Raw genomic sequence first — 27,231 nt, forward strand, 5'->3', positions numbered from 1 at the left:
CTACTTCTTATGATTCCTGTCACATATTAGGAACTTTTTTTTTTTTGCAAGGCAAATGGGGTTAAGTGGTTTGCCCAAGGCCACACAGCTAGGTAATTATTAAGTGTCTGAGACCGGATTGAACTCAGTTAATCCTGATTCCAGGGCCTGTGCTCTATACACTTTGCCACCTAGCTGCCCCAGGAACTTCTTAATAAATAGCGATTGACTGATACACACACACACACACACACACACACACACACACATACACACGAAGAGAAACTTATACTATATTCTATAGTTAAACAATTATATAATATGAACTCCTGAGACTATCTGTCTCATTGAGAGACAGGGCTTTGCACTGTCCCTAGTGAAGGTAGACAGCACTAGCTAAGGCAACAGTCCAAGAAAATTTCCCATACTAAATTTTATAGATGCTATATTGCTGTCACATCTAAATGACAGTTCCTGCCCTCCCCCAGGCATGATTTCACCTGTGAGGTATAGGGTTGTAAGTTTGTGGCCATGTTTCCTAGTGGAGTCTTGCAGAGAATAATAATAGAGAAGTCATTGTCATCAACTTTACTATAGAAAACTGAGGATACCTCAGTTAAAACTTGCCTATAAATTAAGAAGCAAACCTCTTAATTTATTTCTTTCAAGTCTCTAATCCATGAAAAAACTGACTTTTATTCTCTTTGAAGAATAGCTATAGCATATGTTTAGTTCAAAATATTTGTGCCCATTGAAATAGGTCACATCAAAGCCCTGAATTTTTATGTAATAAAAATTTTATATTGAATTTTATAAGAACTTATTTAAATTTTTATAATTTTGTTTTGCTTATTTTTAGCTCCCTAAAAGCTATTTTATATTTTCTAATTATATTCTTAGAAATACTTTGAATTTTTTCTATTTTCCCTTTTTAGTAAAATATGTTTAAGTTCATCTATCTTTTTATATAACAGTTCAATAAACTGATTTAACATCTGTCTAAGAAAATGAACACCAATATAAGATTTTTCAGAGTGCTGATAATAAGGACTACATGAGTTCTGAATTAGATTAGACTGCCAACCTTGATTCCAATCTGGCTACCTTATGAAACACACCTTCATTTGTAGTTAGGAAAATGCTTCTTTGCTGTCATAGGTTTGAATTTAATTTTGGTGTTGTCTTTAATGAAAACCTGTTTACTGAATCTGAATGTTCATATTATTCATAGTTTTCTATAGTTTTTCTATCTTACTTTTAATCAACTTCAAATAAAAAAAAATTGTAGGTAAAGAAATTAAGGCCAAATTTGGGACGTTTATTTTTTTATTTAGAAAAAATAAAAAACTAGTATAATAGAGAGCATGACTTCTACTATCTTTATGACCTTTGCCAAGTTATTTAACTTTGTGGTGTTCTATTCTCTAATATTCTAAGTTGCAGAGAAGGTATCACCCTGCGTTGTTTGAGAAAGTTTATTTATATCAGAAAAATCTGAGTTATTTGATTAATTTGCCATTTTACTTTGAGTATTCTTCCCAATTTAGCAAAATGAAATAGAATTATAGAATTAGACTCTGCAAGAAAAAAATAGCAGTAATTGTTATATTTTAACCTTGGTAAAACCATACCTGCAGTTCTGGCATAGGAGGTAGAGTTTGGGGATAGTTTGCTTCTGTGTGACCAATTATTGAGTAATATAGAGATAAGAAGAAAAACAAGCAGGATATATTCAGTTATAGGGTTAACAATGAATAGCCTATGAATAATAATATCCATAGTCTCCTACAAATCTTGATGTTTTCTCATACTCCCTAACTTTCCAATTTCTTTATCTCCTTAAATTTCATGATCTGATGGTAATCCACATACTCTTATGGTAATACTGTAGACCTCACCATTATTCCATAATGAAAAATTGTACCACTTCCTTAATTAAAATCCCTGGCATTCCTCTGTCTGACCATTTTCTATTATCATTGCCTCTCCCCATGTGCCTCATACTTCCTTAATATGTTAATAAACATGGGCTTATTAAGCACCTACTCTTCTAGATATGAGGAATATAAATTCAACAAATGATATACTACCTCCTCTAAAGGATGATATATATTCTAATAAGGAAGTTAGAAAAAATAAATAATGTGTATATGGTTATAAAGAAAAAAATATAAAGTAGTTTTGAGAGGTCAGGCACCAGTCATGAAGAAGAATCAGGAAATGATTCATGTAGAAGGCAGAACTTGAATTTTGTCTTGAATGGTGACAGTGGATAGAGCACCGGCCCTGGAGTCAGGAGTACCTGAGTTCAAATCTGGTCTGCGTAGCTGTGTGACCTTGGGCAAATCACTTAACCCCACTTTCTTGTAAAAACTAAAAAAAAACAAACAAACAAAAAATGAAAGAAAAGAAGGATTTTATGAGATAGAAGTTAGGTTTTGTAGGAATAGGGGAAAGAGAAAAGTGCAGAGATGTTTGGATTGGGGGTAGAATATCAAATGTGAAGAACAGAGAGGCCATTATGAGAGAACGGCACACTAGACTGACACTAGAAATATAGATTGGAGCCAAGGTAGAAAGGATGCTAAAAGAAAAACAGAAGCGTTTTCATCTATTCTTAGCTGCAAAAGGAGTGAATGAGAATTGTTGAGTAGGGGAGTGACCTGGTTATATCTGTTTTTAGACCTATTCATTACATAGATACATACATGCATGCATAATATAGACTCTTTCTCCATATGTGTATATGTCTTCATTTCTGTATTTTTTATTCATTTCCACAATCCCTTTCCTCTATTACATTGAAATTCCTGGGTCTTGGGGCGGCTAGGTGGCGTAGTGGATAAAGCACCGGCCTTGGAGTCAGGAGTACCTGGGTTCAAATCCGGCCTCAGACACTTAATAATTACCTAGCTGTGTGGCCTTGGGCAAGCCACTTAACCCTATTTGCCTTGCAAAAAAAAAAAAAACCCTTAAAAAAAGAAATTCCTGGGTCTTGATTTTTATTATTTCATATACTTATTAACTGGTTGCCTGAAGCTTGTTTTAATTGAAGTAATTTTATCTGAATCTTCATTCTTCCTCATATACACATCTGACCCCCTGCCTGGAGGTCAGATCTTACTTACTGGGTTTTATTTTGACTAGTATACCCTTTCCCTGCCATTTTTCATCAGTCTATTATAGGGACCATATTTGGTTAGGAGTTCCTTTCTCCTTAGTCTACACTTTCTTTTGTTTGAATGACCTAGAAGTACCCAGAAATACCTTGATATTAGGAAAACCTAATTCTATCTCTTCCTTCCTCTGCTTTGGATAATTTCTGTTATCCCCTTTTGTCAGGTTATGTTATAGCTACTCTCTATTACATCAGGAACCCATGATGGGACTTCTGAAAACCAGTCATTTTGTTTTTTTCTTCTAACATGGAAGCAAAGTCCAACACTCAGACTTTTCATGTGATATAGAATTATTCATCTTTTTAAAATGTATTTGTATTTTAAATAGTTTACTTATATATATGGTTTTCTGAGGTCTGTCATTCTATGAAAGTTCATCATATCTTTTTATTGGTTTTCTAATTTTAATATCTATTGGTTCATGCTTTTTGTTTTATCATTGTGTTCTATCTTGCCATTTACTTTTTCATTGTTTCCTCCTTGTTAAGCTGTCAATTATGTTTCAATTTCTAATTGAATTAAATTCTCTCCTTGTAATAATTTCTAAAACTATTTTCTAAATGGTTATTATTGTTAATAATATCAAACTTCTTCAAAGTCAGTATTTCCTTTTCTCTATCCTCCACTTCTTTTGTTCCTTTCAATTGTGGTAAAGGTGTGGAATTTCATAAACTTTGCTCCTCCAGTCCTGAACCATAGATGAATAATTTCTTGATAGAATTTGGGCACAGACAGAATCATTTAAACAGAAAAAAAAATCATCTAATTAAGTTAATTTGTTTAATAGACTCAGTCTTCAAAAGATTTTGAATTTGGAATGTTATCAATGAAAACAGCAACAACAATAGGTGACTTTTATATTTGACCTTGCACATATTATTTCATTGGAGAGCTACAACAAATCTTTGAGATGAGTGCTTGGAAATATCAAATTTGTTCAAGGACAAAGACTTATCTGAACTAATGATCCTTAAAATTCACTAGTAAATAGAAAAAATGAACTCCATATTTATATTTTTGGGAAACTTTAGCACTGAAACAAAATATGTTTAACTGATAGTCCAAGTTTTTAAATCCATTTTTTACAAATTGTAAATCATAGAAGCTAAATGTCTTGCCTAAAGTTCCACTTGTAATGGTTAGATCCAGAATTCAAAGCCAGATCTGCTATTTCTAAATGTAATGCTATGTTCTACTAAAAAACCAGTTTAAAAAAGAAAAAAGAATTTTTAAGCTGTCTTTTTCTATAGAAGCTTTGTATTTGTAGTAATAAAATACTAGCCCCAGTATCAATGTATTTCTGTTGCTATGGAAATAGAACATAAGAAAGTGCTTATTCATTTTTTTGAGAGCTGCAGATTGAATTAGTGTAGTTTCTTGCTGGCAATTGTGATTCTCCTGATGACACATTGGATGACTGCCAGTGTGTTAAAAATGCAATGTCATTGCTCTTTTCTTTGACCTTAGTGTACTGAGGCAGTTTTTCAGTTGTTGCTGGTCTTACATTACTCTCTCAATAAATTTAGTGCATTTTGAGGTGCCATATTAGACCTTTGAGGTGCCATGTCTACAGATCCATTTTATGTTTGATAAGTTATTACTAAACTTGCTCAATTTACTGACATCTGCTGATACTGGCCTTTCTTTTTTTCATTTTCTTGGTAAGACTTATGGTTTGAGATTTTTGACTGGATTCTTCTCATCCATGGAACTAGCTCTGTTCTCCAGACTTCATGTTAGAATCAGTGATGAAACTTTAAGTTTGTTTTTGAAACTCTTTAAGACTACAAATAGCTTGAAAGGAAAATGAGATTTAAGATTAATATTCAGAGGTATGCATGCATATTGAGGTCTTTATCTAGTCAATGATCCCTATTAATGAAGGTGATGTTCAAAAATTATTTTCATTTTGGGAAATATTCCAGATGAGGATAGAGATAATTTATTTCACAGGTCCAAATGGTTGGAGTTTATACTTAATAACCATGTTTCTCCTCTTTTAGTTTGATCGATGTGTTTAAATCTGCTGAAAAAAATTTCCTCTTTCTCTGTGACATATTACTATTTTAACATAAAATCTTCAAATCATTTGGAAAAAATGTCATGCCTATCTAGGAGTTACACGGTGCTTTATTCTTCCTTTGGTAGCACTGACCTTTTAAGCCTAAGAATATAGCACCCCAGAAAACCTGGTTGAAAGATTACAAAATAAATATTCAATTATTATAGAGATCAAGAATGAGAAGTTCAATTTTTTGTTCCTAAGAGAAAATGCCATCTGCTTAGATTATTTTATATGATTGTAAGTTACCCACTTGGTTAAGGTTTCAACAATTCTATAACAGGTTTCTTAAGCTATTCAAGGAGAGCTCTCCATAGGATCTATTTGGTCATAGTAAAAGTGGATTCTAGAATTTAAGAATGTCTGGTTCATTCATTTCTCTTTGTTACTGTTATACTTTTTTTAAACTATGTGGAAAACCTCCTCGGTCATATCTAAGAAATCTTGAACTTTTTTTTTTAAAAAAAGGGGTTGATAGTTAATTATTCTTCATTGATTTTGAAAGATAAAATATTCATTTTTATAATAAAATCTTTTAGCAAAGAACTAAATGAAAATTAATAGTTTTTTCTTACATCAGGAATTCTTTTTTATAAGTGGAGTTGGGTCACTGAGGTTCCCTTACAATTATGAAATTCTGTGGTTTTGTAATTTGTTTTTATATAGTAAAGATGCTCCTGTGCATTATGATTAACATGAATATAAGCCTTGACATAAATAATGGAGATTTTTATTTTAAAGCAGAAAAGCTATTTAAATAAACCAAATGTACTTCCTCCTTTATATTAAATAGCACAAAATATTTCTGAGGGATAATAAAACTATCAGTAGCATTTATATGACACTGGGGTTTATAAAGCACTTTACAATTACTATCTCATTTGTTCCTCATAATAACCATAGAATAGAAATGTTATATCCCCATTTTATAGTTGAAGAGTTCTGACAAAGGCTAAATGATCTGTCCAGGGTCAAACAGTTAGGCAATGTCTAAGACTGAATTTAAATTCATGTCTTTCCTTCCAGGTCCAATCACTGTGCCACCTGGTTGAGATATCCTTCTTGGGTCTTTATTGATTTTTCTTGGGCCCTTATTAGTGACTTGTTTTGAACACCCCCCCCCCGCAAGGTATCTTTTAATGTAATTCAGTGACACACAATTTATTGACATTTTTATTTGTGATGATAGTTGAGAATCAAATGTAGAAACAGTATGTGTTTGAAAAGGTTTCCTTGGTCTATGTTATTCTCTTGGTGCTGTTAATATACACTGCAAGTCCACAGCATGTTCTTGCTCACCTTTTCCTGACATATAAAAAATAAAACCAAGTTGTTTTTTCCTAAATGTTGGGGGTGGGGATCTTTCAATATATTAGCTAGATTTCTCACTTTTCTTAGTGAAAGCATGGACCAAAAATATTTAGGTTGAGAGGGAAGGTATAGAGAATTTCTCCTCTCTGTCAGTAAAAGGGTACTTACAGTAATGAAATCATGGAGCCACCAAAGTACATTTATAAAAAAGAAACTCTGGTGTCTTTTAAGAACCAGTGGAGGAAAAGTACAACTTCCCAACTTTCTACTCAGTCAACAAGCTCTTATTAACCAAGCACCCCACTTGAGTGCTGAGGATACAAAAATTTGCAGTGATGCTGAACCTATCCTGTTGAAGCTAACATTCTAATAAGAAAGATAGGGGCAGCTAGAAGACCCTGGTTGGTAATAAAGATTAAAGCACTGGTCCTGGAGTCAGGAGGACCTGAGTTCAAATATGACCTCAGACACTTATTACCTAGCTGTGTGACCTTGGGCAAGCCTTGGAAAAACAGGCAACATGTAAGTAGTTGTATGCATGCCACGTACATACAGAGTAGATGGAAGTTAATCACAAAGGAAAAGTATTAGAGTAAGGGAAACAAGGAAAGGCTTCCATCAGAAGATTGAATTTGAGTTGAGTCTTGAAGGAATCCAGGGAAGGTACTAAGGAGAGGTGGAACGGAGGAATAATATTCCAAGTATAAGGGACCATCAGTGCAAAGACAGAGTCAGGGGGTGGAACCCTAAGTGAAAAAAAAAGAACAAGTTAAGCCAGCATGTATAGCCAGAATATAGTATGGAAAAAATTAGTAAAAAAGACTGGAAATATAGGAGGGGAACCAGGTTCATTCTAAAGGACTTTAAATGTCAAGCAGAGGATTTTTTATTTGATTTGGAAAAGATGAGGGAGCTCTAAAATTTATTGAGCAATGTGATGATTTGGGCAAACTCAAACTCACACTTTAGAAAATAATTTTGGCAGGTGAATGGATGATATTTTGGAGCAAGGAAACACTTAAGGCAAGGATATCAATTAGAAAGCTCCCATAATAATACAATTGAGAGGTGATGGGAGATGGTACCAAGATGACTGTTATGTGAATAGAGAGAAGGGAATGTGTAGGAGAGATGTGAAAGTAGACAATGATAAAATTGACAACTGATTAGGGTGAATCTAAGTTTTTTTTTAAAATATAATTGTCCATGTATTTGTATATACATATGGGTGGGGTAGAGAGTCAGAGAGAGAGAGAGAGAGAGAGAGAGAGAGAGAGAGAGAGAGAGAGAGAGAACATGTTTAAAAGTATCCACATATTATTTTCACATTGATTTCTGTACTTATGAAATGAATTGTTATGGAGTTATTCACAAATTATTTTTCTTTTGTAATGTATTCCAGATAATCCTTTCATAAACTCAAAAGACTGGGTTTTATTGTTTATAACTGATTTTTTCATTATTGTTTTTTTCCTACTGCTAGACCTGGGCAAAGAATCTAACTTTCCATCTATCTTATCTATTTATAAATCATTTCTTATTTTCTATCAATATACATATATTATAAAATAATATATATTATATATATATTATATATGTTATATACAGTATACTATATGTACATATATTACATATAATATATATTATGTATTCTGGAATGGTTCTTTGAAAAGTATTTTATTATCACATCTCATTCTAACTTGAGAAAAGAACACGAATATTTTGATTCAAAATAAGTTATGCTTTGTCACTTTTTCTCTTCTAAAAATCATAATAGTTTATTATAAGGGGAGCACAGTTGGAGGGTGAAGAGAATACAGTGCCCAACCTGAACTCAGAAAGACTTATTTTTGTGAGTTCAAATCTGACCTTTAACACTCACTAACTCTTTGTCCCTGGTTAAGTCACTTAAATCTCTTTACCTTAGTTTCCTCATCTTTGAAATGAGCTGGAGAAGACAATGATAAACCATTCAAATATTTCTGCCAAATAAACCTCAAATAGGTTCACAACTGAAATGATTGAACAACAATTACCTGAAGCAGAAATATTACAAAATCTATCAAACTCTAATGCCTTCTCTCTAATATGCTGAGAACTGTGATAATATGCTGAGCAGTTTTTATCATAGTTTCAAATGCAATTTGATTGAAAAAAAAGAATGAAGATGAAGTATACCAATTTTAAATTATCTTTTACCTTTTAATTTCATATCTTGTCAGCCTTTTGCCAGAAAACTTTTAATATTACTCACTACCATCACTGGATAAGATGGTATAGAAGACATAGACCACTTTCATTTTTATTACCAACCTAAAAGAGTTTCCAGTTTTTATAAATATAGAAATGACGTTTTTTGATTTGAAAAAAATTTAGCCTCACTATTTCTTATGATTTCTTCTGCTAGAATATGGCTGTATCCCAGTGGAATTAATTGTATGCTGCCAATGTAAATGTTATCCATAGTTTTTGTGGGATGAATTTCTTTTCACTTCTCCTTCTAAACTATATGTCATCCCTAGTGCTAATGAATTTGGAGGTTCTAGGAATTATAATTTGTGCAATAGCTTTGCCACTAACCGGAAAATGACCAAGAAACAGTTATTAAAATGTGAGTAAATGTCTTCCAAAATGTCAAGTTTACACATAAAAATTTATTGAAACCATTCTGAAAAACCTTATTTAGTTAACCATTTTTGGCTGCATTAAGCACCTAATTATTGTTTACCTAAGAACAGTTTGAAACTACATATATGACATGTGTGTGTATGCCATTATCATTTTGGCACATCAAAAACTGTGACTTTGTGTTCCAGTCCTGTCAACTTTTTCAACATATGTAAACCCTAGGTCTTTCTAAGTAGATGATTTTGTGGTTGCTGTGCCCAAAGAAATTAGGTCTAAATGACAAAGTGGTTCCCCAGACAACAGCCCATTCTGGGTCTTTTCAGACTGCTAGCATGTATTTTGTTTTATTAGTTTAGTCTTAAAGAACCCATAGGTATCACCATGCCTCAATGAGACACATGCTGGAATTGAATTTTAATGGAGAAGTATTTTCTATTGGTAACCAAGACTCAACTTATAAGAGAAAGAAAAAAATCCCCCTCCATTCTGATTTTGTATCACTTTAAATGATATTTTTCTGACATTAATTTTTTAAAGTAAATAACTTACTTGCTTTAGATAAAAATTTGGCTATAGATTCTCCCTATACTCATTTTCTGCCACCCTGCAGCATTTTACAGTGTTGTTAATCAACCCTTTCCTTTGGGAGATGCTCTTTTTGTTATCTGTTACATTGTACTCTCTTGATTTTCTTCTTATTTATCTGAAATCTTTCCTCACCCCCCATCTCTTTTTCTGGATTCCATTCCTCTCAATAATCTACAAATATGAGCATCCTTCCATGTTATCGCATAGAATCACAGAACCACAGAATTTCAGAGTTGGAAGGAGCCTTAGTATCTACCTCATCTAAGTAGGTCCAACAGGAGAGAGAAAGCCAATACAAAGTACTAGAGCTGAAGGTCTAAGTTACATTATTTTTCTTTGTCAGTGATATTATTTCTGTTTTTTTAATATCCATTGTCTTCATGTATCATTGTACACAGAATTCTGTCAGTTATTTTTCCACAATTATGATGTTTGTCTTTCATTATCAAAGAAGACCGCCATGACAAGCACATGATGTGGATTTGTTAATGATGAAATAGGCAAAATATTGCAAAGTAAAGTTAGTTATAGGTATGCAATATAGTGCCCTGTTCCCCACCTACTGAACTGTCTTTATTACTGGTAATTGCCTACACATTTTAAATGAAGCTTTTGAGAGATGTTTGGATGTCGGCTCTCTTTTTTTCTCATATGAACTTTTCAAATCTTGAATTTGGATCTATGTGAAGTAAAAACTGTCTGTATTGAAGAATACCATCTCTATTAATCATTCTTTTTCTTGTGATCAGTTTCCTAATTTTCCATCTATTTCCTTTTTCTAATCAAGTGACCTTTGTCATTCTTCAATTGGAAAATTGTTACCTATTAAGCTTCCATTGATGTTTGCCTAAGTGTTCACTACCATGTACCTCCCCACCTCCTCTTTCTAGACTTCCATATAAGAGCTTATCTTCTGAACATCCAATGCCATCTCAATATTCCCCTATTTTATTTTTGCTAATCATTTTGAATAAGATAGAACCATATTTCACTCATAAGTATCATTTCACAATGTCTCAGGAAACACCAGTGGTCAAATTTGTCTCTTTACATTAGATTAGGTGACTTCAGATCCCTTTGACCATCTTTGTATATCATATCAATTGCTCAGTTGTAATCTCATCCATTCCCATGATTTCAATTATCACTTCTATAAGATGACTCCCAAATCAGTATCTTAGCCTTGTTACCTCCCATAAATGGAAACCTCATATTTCCAAACAACTATCTTTATACTTCCCTGAATGTAGTGCCAGCTCCTCAAACTAAACTAAAATCATCAATTTCTATGCACTATCCTTCTTGTAATCAATGCTCAAAATTCTAGTCATTTACCTCTTATTTACCTTCAAAATCTAGTTAGTTTCCAAGTCCTGTCGAATCCATTTGTATGATATCTTACTTCTCCTTCTTCCTCTTCTTCCTTAAGCTACCATACTAACTTTTAAGCCCTTACTATTCCTCCCTTAGACTGGGAATAACTGCCTAGCTATTCTCCTTTTTCTCCATTTTCTCACCTTTCCTATTTGTCCTCCTTTGTCCTCACTTAATTTGAAATCTTCAATGTAATTTTGTAACAGAATATAGTTATATATATATTTGTCTTATCCTTCCTTTAGAATTAAGGTTCTTTAAAGGCAAGACTTGTTTCATATTTGTACTCTCAGTGACTACCTGACTCAAGTATATTACACTTAATATACTTAAACTTAATTTGAACTTAATGTATTTGCTGAATTGAATAAGATACAGGACAAGGAATCAGGAAATGTGAATTTTCTAAGTAGAGTGTCTATCACTGACTTTGTGAGCACCTTAGTCATGTTCTCAGACTTTTTAAAAGGGCCATATGGATAATTATAGAAAAGGAGAGAATAATATTTTTATCTGCTCAGAGGCAAGGCACATGTAGAATGATGAGGAAAATATTGGTCTAAGTCCTGCCTCAGACACATTTTAGTTCTATGACTCCAGACAAGTCAATTAACCTGTAATTGGTCTAGGCAATTGTCTCATACATTAAACTGGTAAATAATCCCTACATTGCTAGAGGAAGTTTCCTGACATAAAAGTTTCCTTTAACAGTGAAATCATTGGTCCAATCCTTCACCTTATTTAAAATAATTTGACCTATTATGAGGAAACTAATAGAATTTTAAGAATTTCAAACTCTTAGAAGAAATAAAGGTTTGGATAGGAAAGAGTGGGAAGTTAGAAGCACATTGAAGGGAAAGAATATCTAATAGAATTTCCAAACCTATTAAAATTTGAAATGACTAGTTAACTTTAGCATAGTGGTTTTTATTGCTTAACTTCTTACACCATAGCATCTCATAGGACAATTGGGAAAAGAAAAGTGTATAAACCCATTTATCACAAAATGATCACAGCCTGGTTCTCAAACCCCTTTCTAGATTAATCATTACATCCTCTTCCATCTTGTGCAAGGTATGGAATTGGCATACATTTATCATTACCTTAAGCATGGCAATGTGCAGGAGAGCATAGAGTAACCTGGAGTCAGAAAGACTGGGATTCAGAACCTGTTTCTGACTCTTGCTGTTTCTCCATCTGTAAAAAGAGAATAATATCTGTACTAGATTATCAAGGCAATCATAAGAAATTACATGTAAAATGATTTTTTGTCAGTCAATGAATTTTTTTAAATGACTAGCATAGGTCTGGCATTGTGCTAATAAATGATGAATATTTAAAAAGAAAAATGCTGGTCACTTGCCCACAAGGAGTTTACAATCTAATAGGAAAGAAAACACATAAACAAAGTTGTCAGAAAGGGAGTTAGGGAGAAATGAGAAACCTTTCTAGTCCGGTCTAAATCAGTGCAGCCATGTAGAAAATGGAGAGGAGACTGACCTGGAAGGTCTCCTTAAAAGAAGGTTTTGGGAAAAACTCTTTGAGGTGTGAGGACCAGAGCTGTTGTCTCACAAGATGATAAGTGAATTTCCTGAGGACATGATGGAATCCAAAGTTCAACCAGATTTGAAATTAATAAAATACATTATCATTGTCAATTATTATTATAATTTTATTATTACTGTTTATCTAATGTTGCCTATATATTATTATAAAAGAACCTATATACAGCCTGTCAAACAGAAACAGTCATTGTCAAGTTTAATCTTAATGATTTTTTTAAAATATTTCTAGGATAAGCAAAAATGCTTACAAATGCTACTAGCTTTTACTATTTTAATTTTAGTGCTCATTCATCTTTTACCAGAACCTTAGGGAGTGGATCATCTATTTCTGAGCAGAAAGAAGAAACTCATTAATTAACTAGTATATGTAATAGTCCCTGAGATGTTTTAGTTTCGGCAATTATAACTACTGAACTGAACTACCCTAAAATTTGTCTTCTTCTCTTCCACTTTCCCTCTTCTGTACAGAATTGATTTTTTATAATTTTAATTAGAGATTTTTGATTTACTTATCCCATAGACAACTTCAGGAGAAGATGTGCGAGATTTCACAAGGGTGTTAAAAAATAAGTTCCGGTCGAAGAAGTACTTTGCTAAACACCCCCGCCTTGGCTACCTGCCTGTACAGACAGTTCTTGAAGGTGACAATTTAGAAACGTAAGTTTCCAATTTATTTTTCAACTTAACTTCTTAAATTTTAATGTTTTTCTTTACAGTAGGACTTTAATGAGAAATCCTTTTCAAAGAAAACTTACAAAATTATTATTTGTAGAAAGTTTTGTTGTTGGATTCTTTTTTGAACCATTTACTTTTGGGAATAACTGCACACAATGTAGGTTTAGTCTGGTATAATTGCCTGAGACTTACAAAATTTATGTTTTATTTTTCCATTTTTTTCCCCTAACTGGTTTTCTATTCTTCCACTTATAAGTGAATTTTGACTTTAAATCCTTGCCCATCTTTTTCATATTTTTGTCCATTTGCAATAGCTATTTGATAATTTTGTAGCTCCTGTTGCCGGCTTTGTATCTTTATTAACTACAAACCTTTTAGATTTCAACTTTAAATTTAAAGTTCCAAAATTTCCAGTTGTTTCTAAAACTTTTGATTCTCTTGAGCCAGTAGCCACTGAAAGAATAAAGGAGGGGAACGTCATATGAGAAATGAATAGCAGACAAAATTAATTTTTTCCCAAAGATTATAATTGGGAACCAAAAAGAAATAATATTTAATATAATAAAAATGAATTTTGGATTATATAACCTGTAAAGTAAAGAAATATTGCTTCATGTTAGCATTCTAAAAGACAAAAACTCTTTACAAGATAAAAAAATGCAAGATAATTTGGAAAAATAAGTAACCACAGTTTGAAAATAGAAAATTACTGAGATACCTAATATTAAAGTACGTTCCCCAAAATTTCATTATTTGTACAAAAGGGAATAAGATGATTAACTCATCTCCTAGATTAAAATCAAGGTAAATCTACACATTCTAGAGGCATCTGTACTTCTGTTTTGAATATTTGGAAAGAAATCTTTTTTTTTTTTTTGGTTAAGGGAAATCATCAGCATTCATGACAGGCTAGAAGGAAGCAGTTTTTTGTGAGAGAATGAAAAGAGTCTATCAAATAACCGCAGCAAAGCATTTCTACAATTTTGATGTTTCATTTAAATTGTTTCATTTAAAGTGAATGAAAGGATCTCTTTTCCATCATTTCCCATGGAAAAAAGCTATAGTAGGAAATAATTTGAATGCCTTGACTGTGAAGTAAAGTTCTTGGTTTACAAAAACTTGACAGCTAATTCTATTTGCCAATGAAAGGTGTATATCATCTAGTACAAATGCAAGATTCCACTGTACCTTACAGGTAATTCCTTAGCTATTTTAAAATCAGTTTGGAAAATCACTGGGTCTACTACCAGAATGATTCAGATGGGAAAAAAATGAGACTGTTCTGTCAGTTCACTTCAAGTAGAATCATAGGACACTTTCATTTGATTGATTTTCATGTGATGCATATGGGCTGTGGACATCAGTGATTTTCTAATTGATGAATTTATTCCACTTTAGTTAATAACAAGAAAATTTTAAAAAGGAGCTACTGTAAATAGAAAGAACATTAGAGGAAGTCAGGATGGGAAAGACAGAAAACAAGCATTTTTTAAGTACTCTTCCAAATGCCTTTTACCTGTTATCCCTTGCTATTAATATTAACCCTTGTTGGCAACTTACTGAGAAAAGGAAAGGTTAAGAGAATTTTGAATTTTGGTTTCCTTACTACAGATACAGAATTCTTTTCACTGTACCATCTAGCTTCAGATCATTTCAATTCTCATCCTCAACTTCCTCACCTGTAAAATAGGGACAACAATTGGAATACCTACAACCTGGGCTTGTTATGGGGATCAAATGTAAGATGTTGTATTTAAAGTACTTTGCAAACCCTTCAAGTAGTTTTTAAATCCATTATTATTCTATTTGCCTTTCTGATTAGCTAGAAAACTACTTGCATAATGTTAAAGTATCTTTTTCCTTTTCTAATATCATATTTCATTTGGTTTTTTTAAAATAATAGAAAGAGCACTAGATTTAGAGTCAGAAGGCTTTTCTTCAGAGACAGCTCTTTTACTCTGTGGAGGCCTTTTGTAAGCTATGAAACCAATCAGGAACATCTGTAAAGGGCGGTGGTCAGAATATATGACCTCTGAGGTCCCTTCTTACTCTAAATCTGTGATCCTGTGAGACAGTATCCCAGAAAGTTCCCATTTAAAGGGATAATTTGATAGGTCTGAACTAGACTCAGGATGAATTTGCAAAAGTTGTTAACATTTGTGCCTCCAATACCAACATCCTTCACATAATTTGTCAAGATGGATTTGATCATTTTGAGGTATTTGTATCATTTGCTTTCTTGTGTCAAATTCAATATAGCTATTAGTTGTATCATTTCTAGTTAACTTGCTATCCCAGAAGTTACTCAAGAAGCAAGTAGGATGGCAAATAAATACCATCTTAGCTATTCTGAGTAACTTGTGGGGTTTTTGGGGGGTGCGGGGCAGAATGGTGAAGATGACTCATGTCACTTGTATATTGACCAACTGACTTATACACAAGGGAAAAAAATAGAGCTAGACTGGATTCTGCAAAACCTAATTAGACAGATTGCTTTCCTTTGGGGGGGGATGGGGGGAGGGAAGTAAGATTGAGGGGAAAATTGTGAAATTCAAATAACATCTTTATTAAAAATAAATTTAAAAACCTAATTAGAAACAAAAGCTATAAGTAATGACTATAGTAAAGCAATAGATTTTAGTGTTTAGAATAAACTCATCATCCTAATATAAGTCATATTGCTAGCAGTTGCTTTTTTAACTCTCAGAGTGAATAACCATTTATGTGGGTGGTTAGTATTTAGTATTTATTTTTCTCTTGTCGAGATAGAGTGACTAGGGAACAGCAGGGGATTGGGCAATTGGTTACTTATTTTGTAGTTATTTATATAGTAGATTAGACATTCTAATAGGCCTTAATGTGTGCCTTTTTCTATTTGCATTATATGACAGCCTATCATTTAGTGGCCAGTAATTATATATGATTGTGTTGGAAAGTGTAACTGGTTACTGAGATTTTTTTAAAAAGAAGAATGGTTACCAAAATAAGGAAAGGGAAACCCATGTTAAGATTTATTTATTGAATTTTATAGCTGCTTAGGTAGGCTTTGTCTTTCTAAATAAATGAAAATGGATAAGACAGAAGTTGTTAGAGAATGCAGTCTAGTGATTTTCCATTTTCCCCAAAGTTAAATCAAGGGAAATTGAGCTCCAAAAGTTATATAGGGTAAGCAAGAAATTTTTATTTCCTTTAGAAAGATATTTACTGACTCCTGAGAAAGTACAATTGATTTCTCTAAATCCCTTTAATAATAAACACATACTTTCTTCTCCAATCTCAGGGTGACCAGGAAACTCTGGGCATGTAGAACATGAATTCCTTTATAGACCATGATTCTTCATGGCTATTTTCATCTTAGAAGAAGATGAATGTCATGTGTGCAATTATAGGGGGGAAAAAACAATGGTAAGCAGATCCAAGAAAGCAGTATACAATGACCACAACAATATAAAAGGAAAGAATACACACACACACACACACACACACCCTGAAAGTTAATTTTGTAAAATTATACACAACTAGAATGGTTTGAAAAAAGAAACATATGAAGAAACCTAAATCCTACATAGCCCTTGGCAGAGGTGGGAAGATCATGTGTTATTATATGGTACATATTTTCAGAGTTTGGGGGTACATTAATGAATTATATTGATGTTCTTTCTCTTCCCTTCTTTTGCCTTTAAAACATACAATTTATTAAATGAAATAGTTATCTCTGGGATTGGTAGAAATAAGATATTCAGGAAAACCAATTCAAACTTTATCATGTTGAAAAAGATCAATAGAAACTTTGTTTTCAAAGACCATTAATGAAATCCTGACTGACCTATTCTACTTGTAGTTTAGGCTCTATATTAAAATGAAATGAAATTCTCTAATTTAACAATTATTTATTAAGCTAAGTACCAGAGCCTGTGCTAAATGCTGGAGATAAAAATAAAAGCAAAAAGGAAGTCAGTCAAATTAGATATAATCTTAGAGGGAAAACACTAACATGTTATGGGACCAGAAAAGACTAAATGAAAGAACAGTGTTTTATCTGAGACTTGAAGGAATTCATGGAAGTTAACAGAAAGAGAATTTATTCAGCCACAGCAGAGGAAAGATGTTAAACAAGACTGTTCAGTCAGGATGCTTAAGATGATACAAATGGGACAGCTCCCCTGCCTCTGTGTGGTGATCAGTCAGAAAGGAGAAACTTTTTGTGGTTTTTGTTTTCAGTCATCCAGGAATTGAAGTTGGGGTTCTATGCCTTAAGTCTCCTAAACCAATTTAGTCTTAAAGCTGGTTTACAATATTTGTAATGGAAATAATTAACCTAGATCACATGGTGAGGTACTCAAGTAAGTAAGTTGCATATTCTTATTACCACAACTAGCCTAAGAGTTGAGAAAGGAGTCCTAGAAAGACTGTCAACTTACCAACTTAGATTTATATAATTACTTAATTATTTAACTTGGCTCACTTGTTTCACCACCAAGTTGTGACTTAATAACATGGACCCTATGGATTCATTGACAGGTATATATAATAAACATCAAATCACTTTGAAATGTCAGTGGACCATAGTGGGGAAAAATAACAAATTGAGGCAGTAGTATAGAACATTGTCATTATTATTTTAGCTGTCATTAATCAGTAGTTATAGTAATAAATAATAATATTTATAGTAATAGTATAGTAATAGTTTTAGTAATAAATCATTTATCTCAGGTGTAAATAGGTACCAAACTCAAATAATTGGAAATTTTTTGTATAGTTTTTACATCACTTTAATGAGAAGCATAAAAGGAAGGCTAAAAACCTTCCAAAGACTTTTTAAAATAAAATAAGTTATAGTGAATTGCTTTGGGTTGATAGAGAGAATCAACACTGTTTTCCAGGCTGTATGACATGAAGTAAATCATTGTTTATAATGAGTACCATAAGGATTTACAATAGCTGAAAGTTTATTTTATGAATTATCAAAAGAATTAAATTATTCAGAGTAATTGTATTAAAGATATTTTTATTATACTTGAATTGTTTGAGAATTAGTAGTTTATGTATGGCAACTGGGATATTCCATTAGTAATAACACTTCTTTGTCTTAATAAATACATAAGTCATGCTTTCTTAAAGAGTAGTTCCTAATCATACATGAAAAATTTAACCTTGGTTTATTTTTTTTTCTTCCTTCCCCTAAACCAAATGCCAATGTTTTGATACTGTTGACATCTTAAGCCTCTGACCTCTTTTTAATATTTTTTCCAGTGGTACTTATAAGTTGGATAAAAATATTTTAAAATTATATTTCCTTTTCTTATAAATTTGCTCAAATATATGAATAACTGTGAACATTTTTCCATTCAGCTACTTGTCTCTGCCCTTCCTAACTCAGTTCAGGGAGTTATTCTTTGTGCCAGCTGAATTCACTTCACAAGAACCAGTCAAGCAAGCCTCACAAAATCGGTCTCATTTCCATTAGGATCAAAAATACACTTTTAATCATAAAAACTTTTGAGAAATGCTGTAGTACACTTGAATTTGAGATATATTTTCTCATGCTGTTTTTATTTATGGAAAATATGTAGTAAATGCAAATCACAGCACTCCAAATTATTGTACATAGGAAATTGTTCACATGATTTTTTTTGCTACCCCTATTCCTATTTTTTAATAGTTTATTTTAAAAGAGTATAAACATCTTTTGCTTAACATCAAGCAGTTTTTGTGTTGTTATACTGATTTTATGAATAGGCAAGTCTCATGAAGATATTAAGATTTGCCAGTAGACAAATTATAAAAATAGCTTTTTGAAAACAGATCTAAAAAGAATTAATTTATAGTTCTAATTTGAATCTGAAAATTTCTGTTCTTTTGTAACTTCTTGCTCTACAGAGCCCGATTTATGTTCCATAAATATCATGAAATAATTAATTTTCCTTTGAATCTGAATGTATAAGAGAAATGGTAACATTGGGTGTTGATGAAATAATTAGATCAAGTTGAAATTGTTAAGTTGTTTTAGTTTTAATTTTAGTTCAACAAATAAAGTTAATTTTTACATGCTTTATAGTTTTACTTAATACAGAACTAGAGTTTGAATTTGGTTAAGTGATGTTCAACTCTAAGTGATTTTTAAATATTTTGAAGCTAGGAAATCTTGTTTCTATTTGTTATTTATTTATGTTTTTGTTTTTTCATTATTTTTATTGTGTTCTTATCCTACTAATAAAGAAAATTATTTTAAAAAAACTACTGTTAAAAAAAAGTTCTGTTCTCCTTTACCAACCCCACCATCCTAGCCAATCCTCCCTTAAAACAAAGTCAATGGATGGATGGATGGATAGATAGATAGATAGATAGATAGATAGATAGATAGATAGATAGATAGATAGATATAGATAATTTATTAATCATTTTTTCTACCAGACTCTGTACTTAGTACTGGAAATACAAATATATACTAATCAAATTAAAAGTCAACCCTTACCTCATAGAACTTACATTCTAAGGAGGGGAGGCAAAAGACAACATATAAAAGGGAAAGGGTAAGGTAGAAAAGTAGTTTAAAGAGTCAATAATTGAACCAGTTTATGAGTGAGCTTGACCGATATGAGTTCTTCCTTAAATGGAGGTTCCAAAGAAGAAATTAAAGGAGGACTATTAAGTAAAGCAAACTTAGACACATTGATCTTGTCCAGAAATTCACATACTTAGGTCTACTACTCCTTTCCTGAAAAAAAAAGATTTGCTTAATTGTTGACCCTAAAGAATCTAGATTGCTTTTTCCATTGACCTGAATGATGTTTTTGTTGTTTCAAATTATAGACACCATTGAGTACATTGGTTTATTGGTTCCGCCTACTTCATTTCAACCTTAACGTCAAACAAGTCTCCCCCATTTTCTCTCAGCACTGTTTTTTGTCTTGGTAACTAGATCTTTATCAAGGCAAATCTCTAGCAGGAAAATTAATATGTCAACAACTTTTAAAAGATTTTAACCACCAAAGATCCCTTAGAGATACCTAGTAAACAATAGTTGAGTTGAGATAATTTGCAGAAATATTAGGTTTTATTTTAGAAAATATAGAAATGAGAAAGAAATGAGTAGAATCCCATTCATATGTTGCATTAAGCTTGGGCATAATCAGTAATTAAGCATTGTACTAAATGCTGTGTATACAAAGAAAGACAAAAAATATTTTCTACTTTCAGGGAACTCATTTTCTAATGAGGAGCCAACATTCAAATATCTATGTTGACAAACAACCTATGTTGACACACAAGCCTTAGATAGGATAAATCTGAAATAAAAATAGAAAGAAGACATTAGCATTAAGGGGAAACTGAGAAAGGCTTCTTGTGGAAGGTGAGAAGGCAGAAATGAAGGAGAGCATTTCCAGCAATGTCACTGAAAAAGTTCAGAGTAGGGAAATAGGTGGTTGTCTTATTCAAAGAATAGGAAGGCCAGTGTTACTGGATTATAGACATTATAAGAAGACTGAAAAGATAGGATAAGGCCAAGTTATGAAGTTTTAAAGCCAGAATATTTTAATATTTTATCCTTGAGATAGAAGGAAAGCACTGGAATTTATTGAGGGAAGACATGTTGTCAGATATCTATTTAAGAAGATCAGTTTTTTCTCCCAGAGGATAGTACCCAATCTCTTATTTCTAAGCCTTAGATTCATTTCCAGTGTTCTTACCTGATCTACTCCATTCATTGGCCTTCAGCTTTCTAAATTTACCTTTCTGTTTTACAGAATACAGGAGAAGGAGCAGTGATGACATCTCATCCCAACATATTTTATAAAATTTTAGTTTATTTCAAAATTTCTTTCTCAGTAATAGATTGTAAGACATTTTATTTCTTTTAAAAAACATTTTAATATATTTCTTTTGTAGCTATATTCTAGCTTCTGTTTATTTGATTTTCTGATTTGGGGCCTGACTGAATCCATGGGTGGGGCACGATTTAAGAAGTGTTTCTTTTATTCCTAGTTGTTTTGAATTGCATTAAAGTATTTGTTTTGTGGTTTTTCCTCCCCCTTTCCCCTCCTTACAGTCCTATCACACTCATCAGTATGTGGCCAGAGCAATATGAGTGAGTATATATAGACCTTATATGCAGAAGGCTAATGCTCAAATTATTTTATTAGCATGTGGTAATTACTAAATTCTTGGCAATAAATAACCCTGGATAACAATTCTAGTGGTGTCTTTGCATGGCAAATTTATTACTTTAATTGGTCTAACATTTCTCTTAATGTAATATGCTAATATTGGAGCATGTAATATATTTTTTTTCTTTTCAGCCCCACCCAATCTCCACAGCTATTTCAGGATGATACACATTCCAGAATAGAACAATATGCTTCCAGGTAAGGGACTCTCACAAAAATTATTTACCTGAAATTTTTTTGTATTAATATTGTGTAAATGGAACATCTGATTTACAGAAAATATAATTTCAAAAGGAAAATAAAATATAGAAAACATTTCCCAAAACATTTTAGAAATTTAGAAAATATATTCTGTATGCATAAAATTGCTTATTTACTTATATGCCTATTTCTACATGATATAATTATATTTGTCCATTTCTAAAATAAAAAATACATTATAATGCAAATCAATCTTCTATATTCCAAATTACGTTCTTATACCAAACCTACTCTCGGAAATTATCACATTAAAACTGTGTAAGGTTCAATAGGAGGAACTGGGAAGTTACAGATTCTTAATTTCCATGAGGAAATTTGTTCCATCAAGTAGAGAATTGAATGAATTTTATGTTGGTGGTTTATCTAAATTTTTCATGGAAAACATACATTACTAATCTCTCCCTTCCAAAGTCTGCCACTCCTGTGTGTGGAAATAGCAATTGACAATCTAATCAGAGCAGTTCCAGACCTTTCCTCTATTATCCTTCCCTATAATAGAGAACTTTGACTTACATATTTATTGTCTCTACAGTAACCACCTTGCTCCTCAGTTTCTCCAACACCATGACCTCTTCTTTTATTTTACCTCTGCTACTTATCAGGATGGTCATACCCTTGATCTTGCCATTACCTATATATGTAGCATATTGAGGGAAAAAAGATTCTAAAATTCTTTTGTCTAATAAAATTTCTTATAATGCCATCTCTCCCAACACGTTATACCCTTCTTCTTTGTTATTCATCACGACTTCTGTTCTATACCTTTGAATTTAGAACCTCTTCTGACTCTCACCTCTTCCCAGGTTATATTCTCTTACCAGGCCCAACCCTTCAGTGAAATAATTCAGAGGAACATTATCTTCTGTTCTTGAATCCCTTACTCCTTTGTCCTGTTACCATTTACACCATTCTAAACTCATCTTTGCAGTTTGGATTATTCTCATCCTCCATGTCCTCCATTCCTACTCATCTGTTGCTGAAAAGATCTGAAGAAGCCTAACCAGGCTGATTGAATCTATTACATATTTTATATCTTAACTGGACTTTCACTTGAGCAAAAAAAAATCTTTTACTCCTCCAGGACTGATAGTATTGTCCACTAGCCACAATAACTTCCCATACTGCTTAGGAACCTGTTTCATAATTTAGTGTGAAAATTGAAGCTGTTTTTTGCGAGTTTCCTATTCTACATCTTCTCATAAACTTAGAGTCCTTTGTCATCATCCTGTACCTTTACTACTCTCTGTTGAAGAGGTGACTTCTGTAGAAACCATTTGCCTCTACATATATACTCAATGTTATCCCAACCTGTCTTATTTAGCAGATTGTCTCTGCTATCATATTCATTCTCTCTCTTTCTCTCTCTCTCTCTCTCTCTCTCTCTCTCTCTCTCTCTCTCTCTCTCTGCTTCTCTTTCCTCTATTACACAATCTCTTTCCCTTCTCCCTCCTTGATACTTCCTGATTGTCTTCAAAGACAGTCAAATCTTCCCTCTCTCCTTAGGGGAAAAAAAAACCCTTAAACCATACCTGCTAGCTGTCATTATCTTATCTCTTCTTTTCTCAGTCAAACTCCTTTAAAAATACATCTGAATTCGATACTTCCACTTAATTTTTTACTCTCTTCTAAATTCTTTATAATCTGGCTTTTAAAATCATCATTCAACTGATAATGTTACTAATGATTTTTTGTTAAATCTTGTCAAATTTTCTCAGTCATTACCTTTTTGTCTCTTCTGTAATATTTTATACTGCTGACCAACATTCCTCTTTAATACTGTCTTCTCTCAGAGTTTTTGTGATACTGGTCATTTTTTTTGTTTTTAATTTTAGAAAGGTTTTATTTACTTTGAGTTTTACAATTTTCCCCCAATCTTGCTTCCCTCCCCCCCACCCCCCACAGAAGGCAGTTTGTTAATCTTTGCATCATTCCCATAGTATGCATTGATCTAAGTTGAATGTGATGAGAGAGAAATCATATCCTTAAGGAAGAAACATATAGTATGTGATATGGCAGAATTATGTAATAAGATAACTTTTTTTTAATTGAAGGTAATAATTTTTTGTTTTTGTTCAAACTCCACTATTCTTTCTCAGGATACAGATGGCATTCTCCATCGCAGATATCCCAAGATTATGCCTGATTGTTGCTCTGTTGGTATGAGCAAGTCCATTGAGGTTGATCATCACTCCCATGTTGCTGTTAGGGTGTACAGTGTTCTTCTGGTTCTGCTCATCTCATCAGCATCAGTTCATGTACATCCTTCCAGGCTTCCCTGAATTCTCATCCCTCCTGGTTTCTAATAGAACAATAATGTTCCATCACATACATATACCATAGTTTGTTAAGCCATTCCCCAATTGATGGACATTCTCTCAGTTTCCATTTCTTTGCCACCACAGACAGAGTTGCTATGAACATTTTTGTACAGGTGATGTTTTTACCCTTTTTCATAATCTCTTCAGGATATAGACCCTGTACACTGGTCACTCTTACCTAAGTGGCAATGATTAGAGCCCTGAGCCTGGAGTCAGACTTGAGTTCAAGTTTGACTTCAGCTGCTCATTAACTGTGTGACCCTGGACAACTCATTTAACCTCTGGCTACCTCAGTTTCTTTAACTGTAAAATGGGAACAATAAAGCACCTATCTTAGGATTGTTAAGAGGATCAACAGAGAAATTTGTAATGCTTGGCATGTAGTTGTTACATAAATGCTTATTTTTTTCCTCTTCCTTCTTAATCTCTCCTTAGTCTCCTTTGCTTATCAATATGCCCCAAAACACTGTTCTGGGTCTTTTTTCCATTTTCTATGTATACTCATTCACTTGTTGACCCTCATCTCTTAGGAATTAATTTTCATCTCTATGAAGATAACTCCTGAACCATATTCCACCAGCAGGCTCTCTCCCAAGTTCCAGTCCCCTGATTGCCAACTACCTTTTGAATATTTCAAACTGAATGTTCTTTAGACATCTCCAAATCAAGCCATCAAAAACAAACTCATGATCTCATCACCAAATTCTCTATATCTACCACTTTCAGGTTCACAGACTTGACTATAATATCATCATTACTTCCTGTCCATGCAGTTATCACATCTTGTTCTCCATCATACCTTTTCTATATGTCTCCTTCTTGTCACTTTTACATCCACTAGCATGATCTCTTGCCAGGTCTATTAGTTGCCCCTGCCTCAAATCAATTTTATCAACTTCAGCTTCCATAGTTTTTTTTTTTTTAAAGCATAGGTCTGACCATATCATCCTCTACTAAAAATCCAGTGATATCCTGTCTTATCTCTAGGATCAAATCAAGACTTTTCTCTTGGGTGTTCAAAGCTTTTGACACTTGGCCACCATATTTCTTTGCCAGCCTTATTACTCTTTACTCCTCTCCACTCACTCTGTGATCTAGCTTTGGTGGTCATTAAGGTGTTTAGCATGCTTGACACTCCATTCCTACCTTTGTATTGGCTGTTCCTCATGTTCAGAATTCTGTTTCCTGCCCTTATCATCTTGGAACTCCACTATACTTTGTGACTCAAGTGCCACATTCTGCATGAGACCTTTACCTGTTCCTCTTCCCCTCCACCCTCACAAGATTGTCCAAGTATCTTCCTTAAATGTGTTTAGTACTTTCCTATTTATGTCGCTTTTGTCTCCCCATTAGAATGTGGATTCCTTGAAGGCATGGACTATCACTTTCACCTTTTATTCCTGGTGCCTGGTATAGTACCTGACACCTGGTAGGTGTTTTTTAAATACTTCTTGATTAATTGGTGAATTATCAAATACTGAGCTAAAACCTAGGCCAATTTTATGGCATTACATTGACACACACACCATTCAAGAAACCCTGTCAGAAATGAAAATGAGGTCGGTCTGGCATGACCTATTCTTGATGAAGTGACTTGGCTCCTGGTTATAATCTGTAATTGAAGTCAAGCTCACTGGTCTGTAATTTACAGACTTTACTCTCTTCCCTTTTTTTTTTGAAAATGGGGACATTTGCCCTCTTCAGTCAACTAGCACCTCTCCTATTTTTCATGGTCTTTTGAAAATCGCTGACAACTCAGCAATTATATCTGCTGATTTTTTTCAGTCCTCTATGAAATCATATGTCTGTGCCTAATTATATGACCTCTTTCTTATTGTACCAACCAACATGAATAGAGTTCTTCTCCTTCCTTTTGGCCCCATTATACTTATAAATGTCCTCCTTGTCCTTAACATTCATCCCCAGCCTCCATTTAATCTGAGTTCTAACACAATTTACAGAACATTGTCCTTCTATAGCTGTGGCTTTGTGTGTGTGTGTGTGTGTGTGTGTAGGTGGGAGGTACCCCATTTCTCCAGGGTGACCAATTTACATCTATTGCTTTTTTCCTCAAATAAAAGAATTTGAGAGCCTCACCATGACAATACAGAATATCTGAGAAATCTCTAGTCTAGGGGTTGAGATTAGCTGCATCTTTTATGCTAAGCAGGAATAAAAATAAGGTCAAAGCTAAAGTCATCAAGAATTTCTTGGACCTTCTTATTTAAGTGGTGTTGTTTAGTTCTTTCAGAAGTGGCTGACCCTTTTTTACCCCATTTGGGGTTTTCTTAGCAAAGATATTGAAGTGGTTTGCCATTTCCTTTTCAGGTTTATTTTACAGATGCAGAAACTGAGACAAACACAGTTAAGTGATTTGCATAGGGTCACAGAGCTAATAAGTGTCTGAAGCTGGATATAAATTTAGGTTTTCCAGACTCTTAAACCTAGCACTCTTCTCTCTTGTGCCACCTACCTGCCCCCTTATTTAATTACCTCAAATGTTATCCAGCATTGCATATTTGGATTGTTTTAGTCATTACCCAAGTAACTCACATCATTTTTCTTTTCTCTGATATGATTTCCTATCCTTATTCATTTATCCTATAAATAAATCTTACATAATTATACATGATAAATAATATGGCATATAATAAATATTATATACATTATATATACCCATGCAAATGTCCCAAATGTCCTAGAGCAATTTTAACCTTTGAAATTTAAAGATATTAAAGCATAAAATCACAATATGACTTTTTTTTTGGATTGTGTGTGTGCGTAGAAGCATATATATATATATATATATATATATATATATATATAATGAGAAATGAGCAGATTAGAGTTTCTATTAATAAAAAGAATTACAGTTAATACTGGCTTTCATTTTTGAAGCACTTTAAAATTTACAAGGGTCTTTATAGAATTATCTCATTTGATCCTTACTATAAACTGACCACAGGACTCAATAGTATATTCCCAGAACATTTATTCTCCCCCATCACCAAGCAACCTGACTTTAGTGAAATTAAGTCACTTTTCTGTGATCCTACAGATTATATGTATTTGTGGTAGGCAGGATTGGAATCCATATCCCACCTCATTGTAGGTATAGAACTT

General features: G+C 33.0%; 1 protein-coding gene across 4 annotated transcripts in view; it reads left to right on the plus strand.

Moving 5' to 3' along the window:
* Positions 1-27,231, plus strand: part of UTRN (utrophin) — a 435,226-nt gene that overhangs the window by 379,969 nt on the left and 28,026 nt on the right. For 3 of the 4 annotated variants that reach the window (XM_074187765.1, XM_074187766.1, XM_074187768.1), the window contains 3 exons: positions 13,207-13,343; positions 21,412-21,450; positions 21,662-21,727. In XM_074187765.1, the coding sequence (XP_074043866.1) occupies positions 13,207-13,343; positions 21,412-21,450; positions 21,662-21,727 (242 nt within the window). The remainder of the gene's footprint in view (positions 1-13,206; positions 13,344-21,411; positions 21,451-21,661; positions 21,728-27,231) is intronic. The other variant, XM_074187767.1, reaches the window with a different exon arrangement.

This window comes from Macrotis lagotis, chromosome 5, assembly GCF_037893015.1.
Source record: "Macrotis lagotis isolate mMagLag1 chromosome 5, bilby.v1.9.chrom.fasta, whole genome shotgun sequence".
Taxonomy (NCBI): Eukaryota; Metazoa; Chordata; class Mammalia; order Peramelemorphia; family Peramelidae; genus Macrotis; species Macrotis lagotis.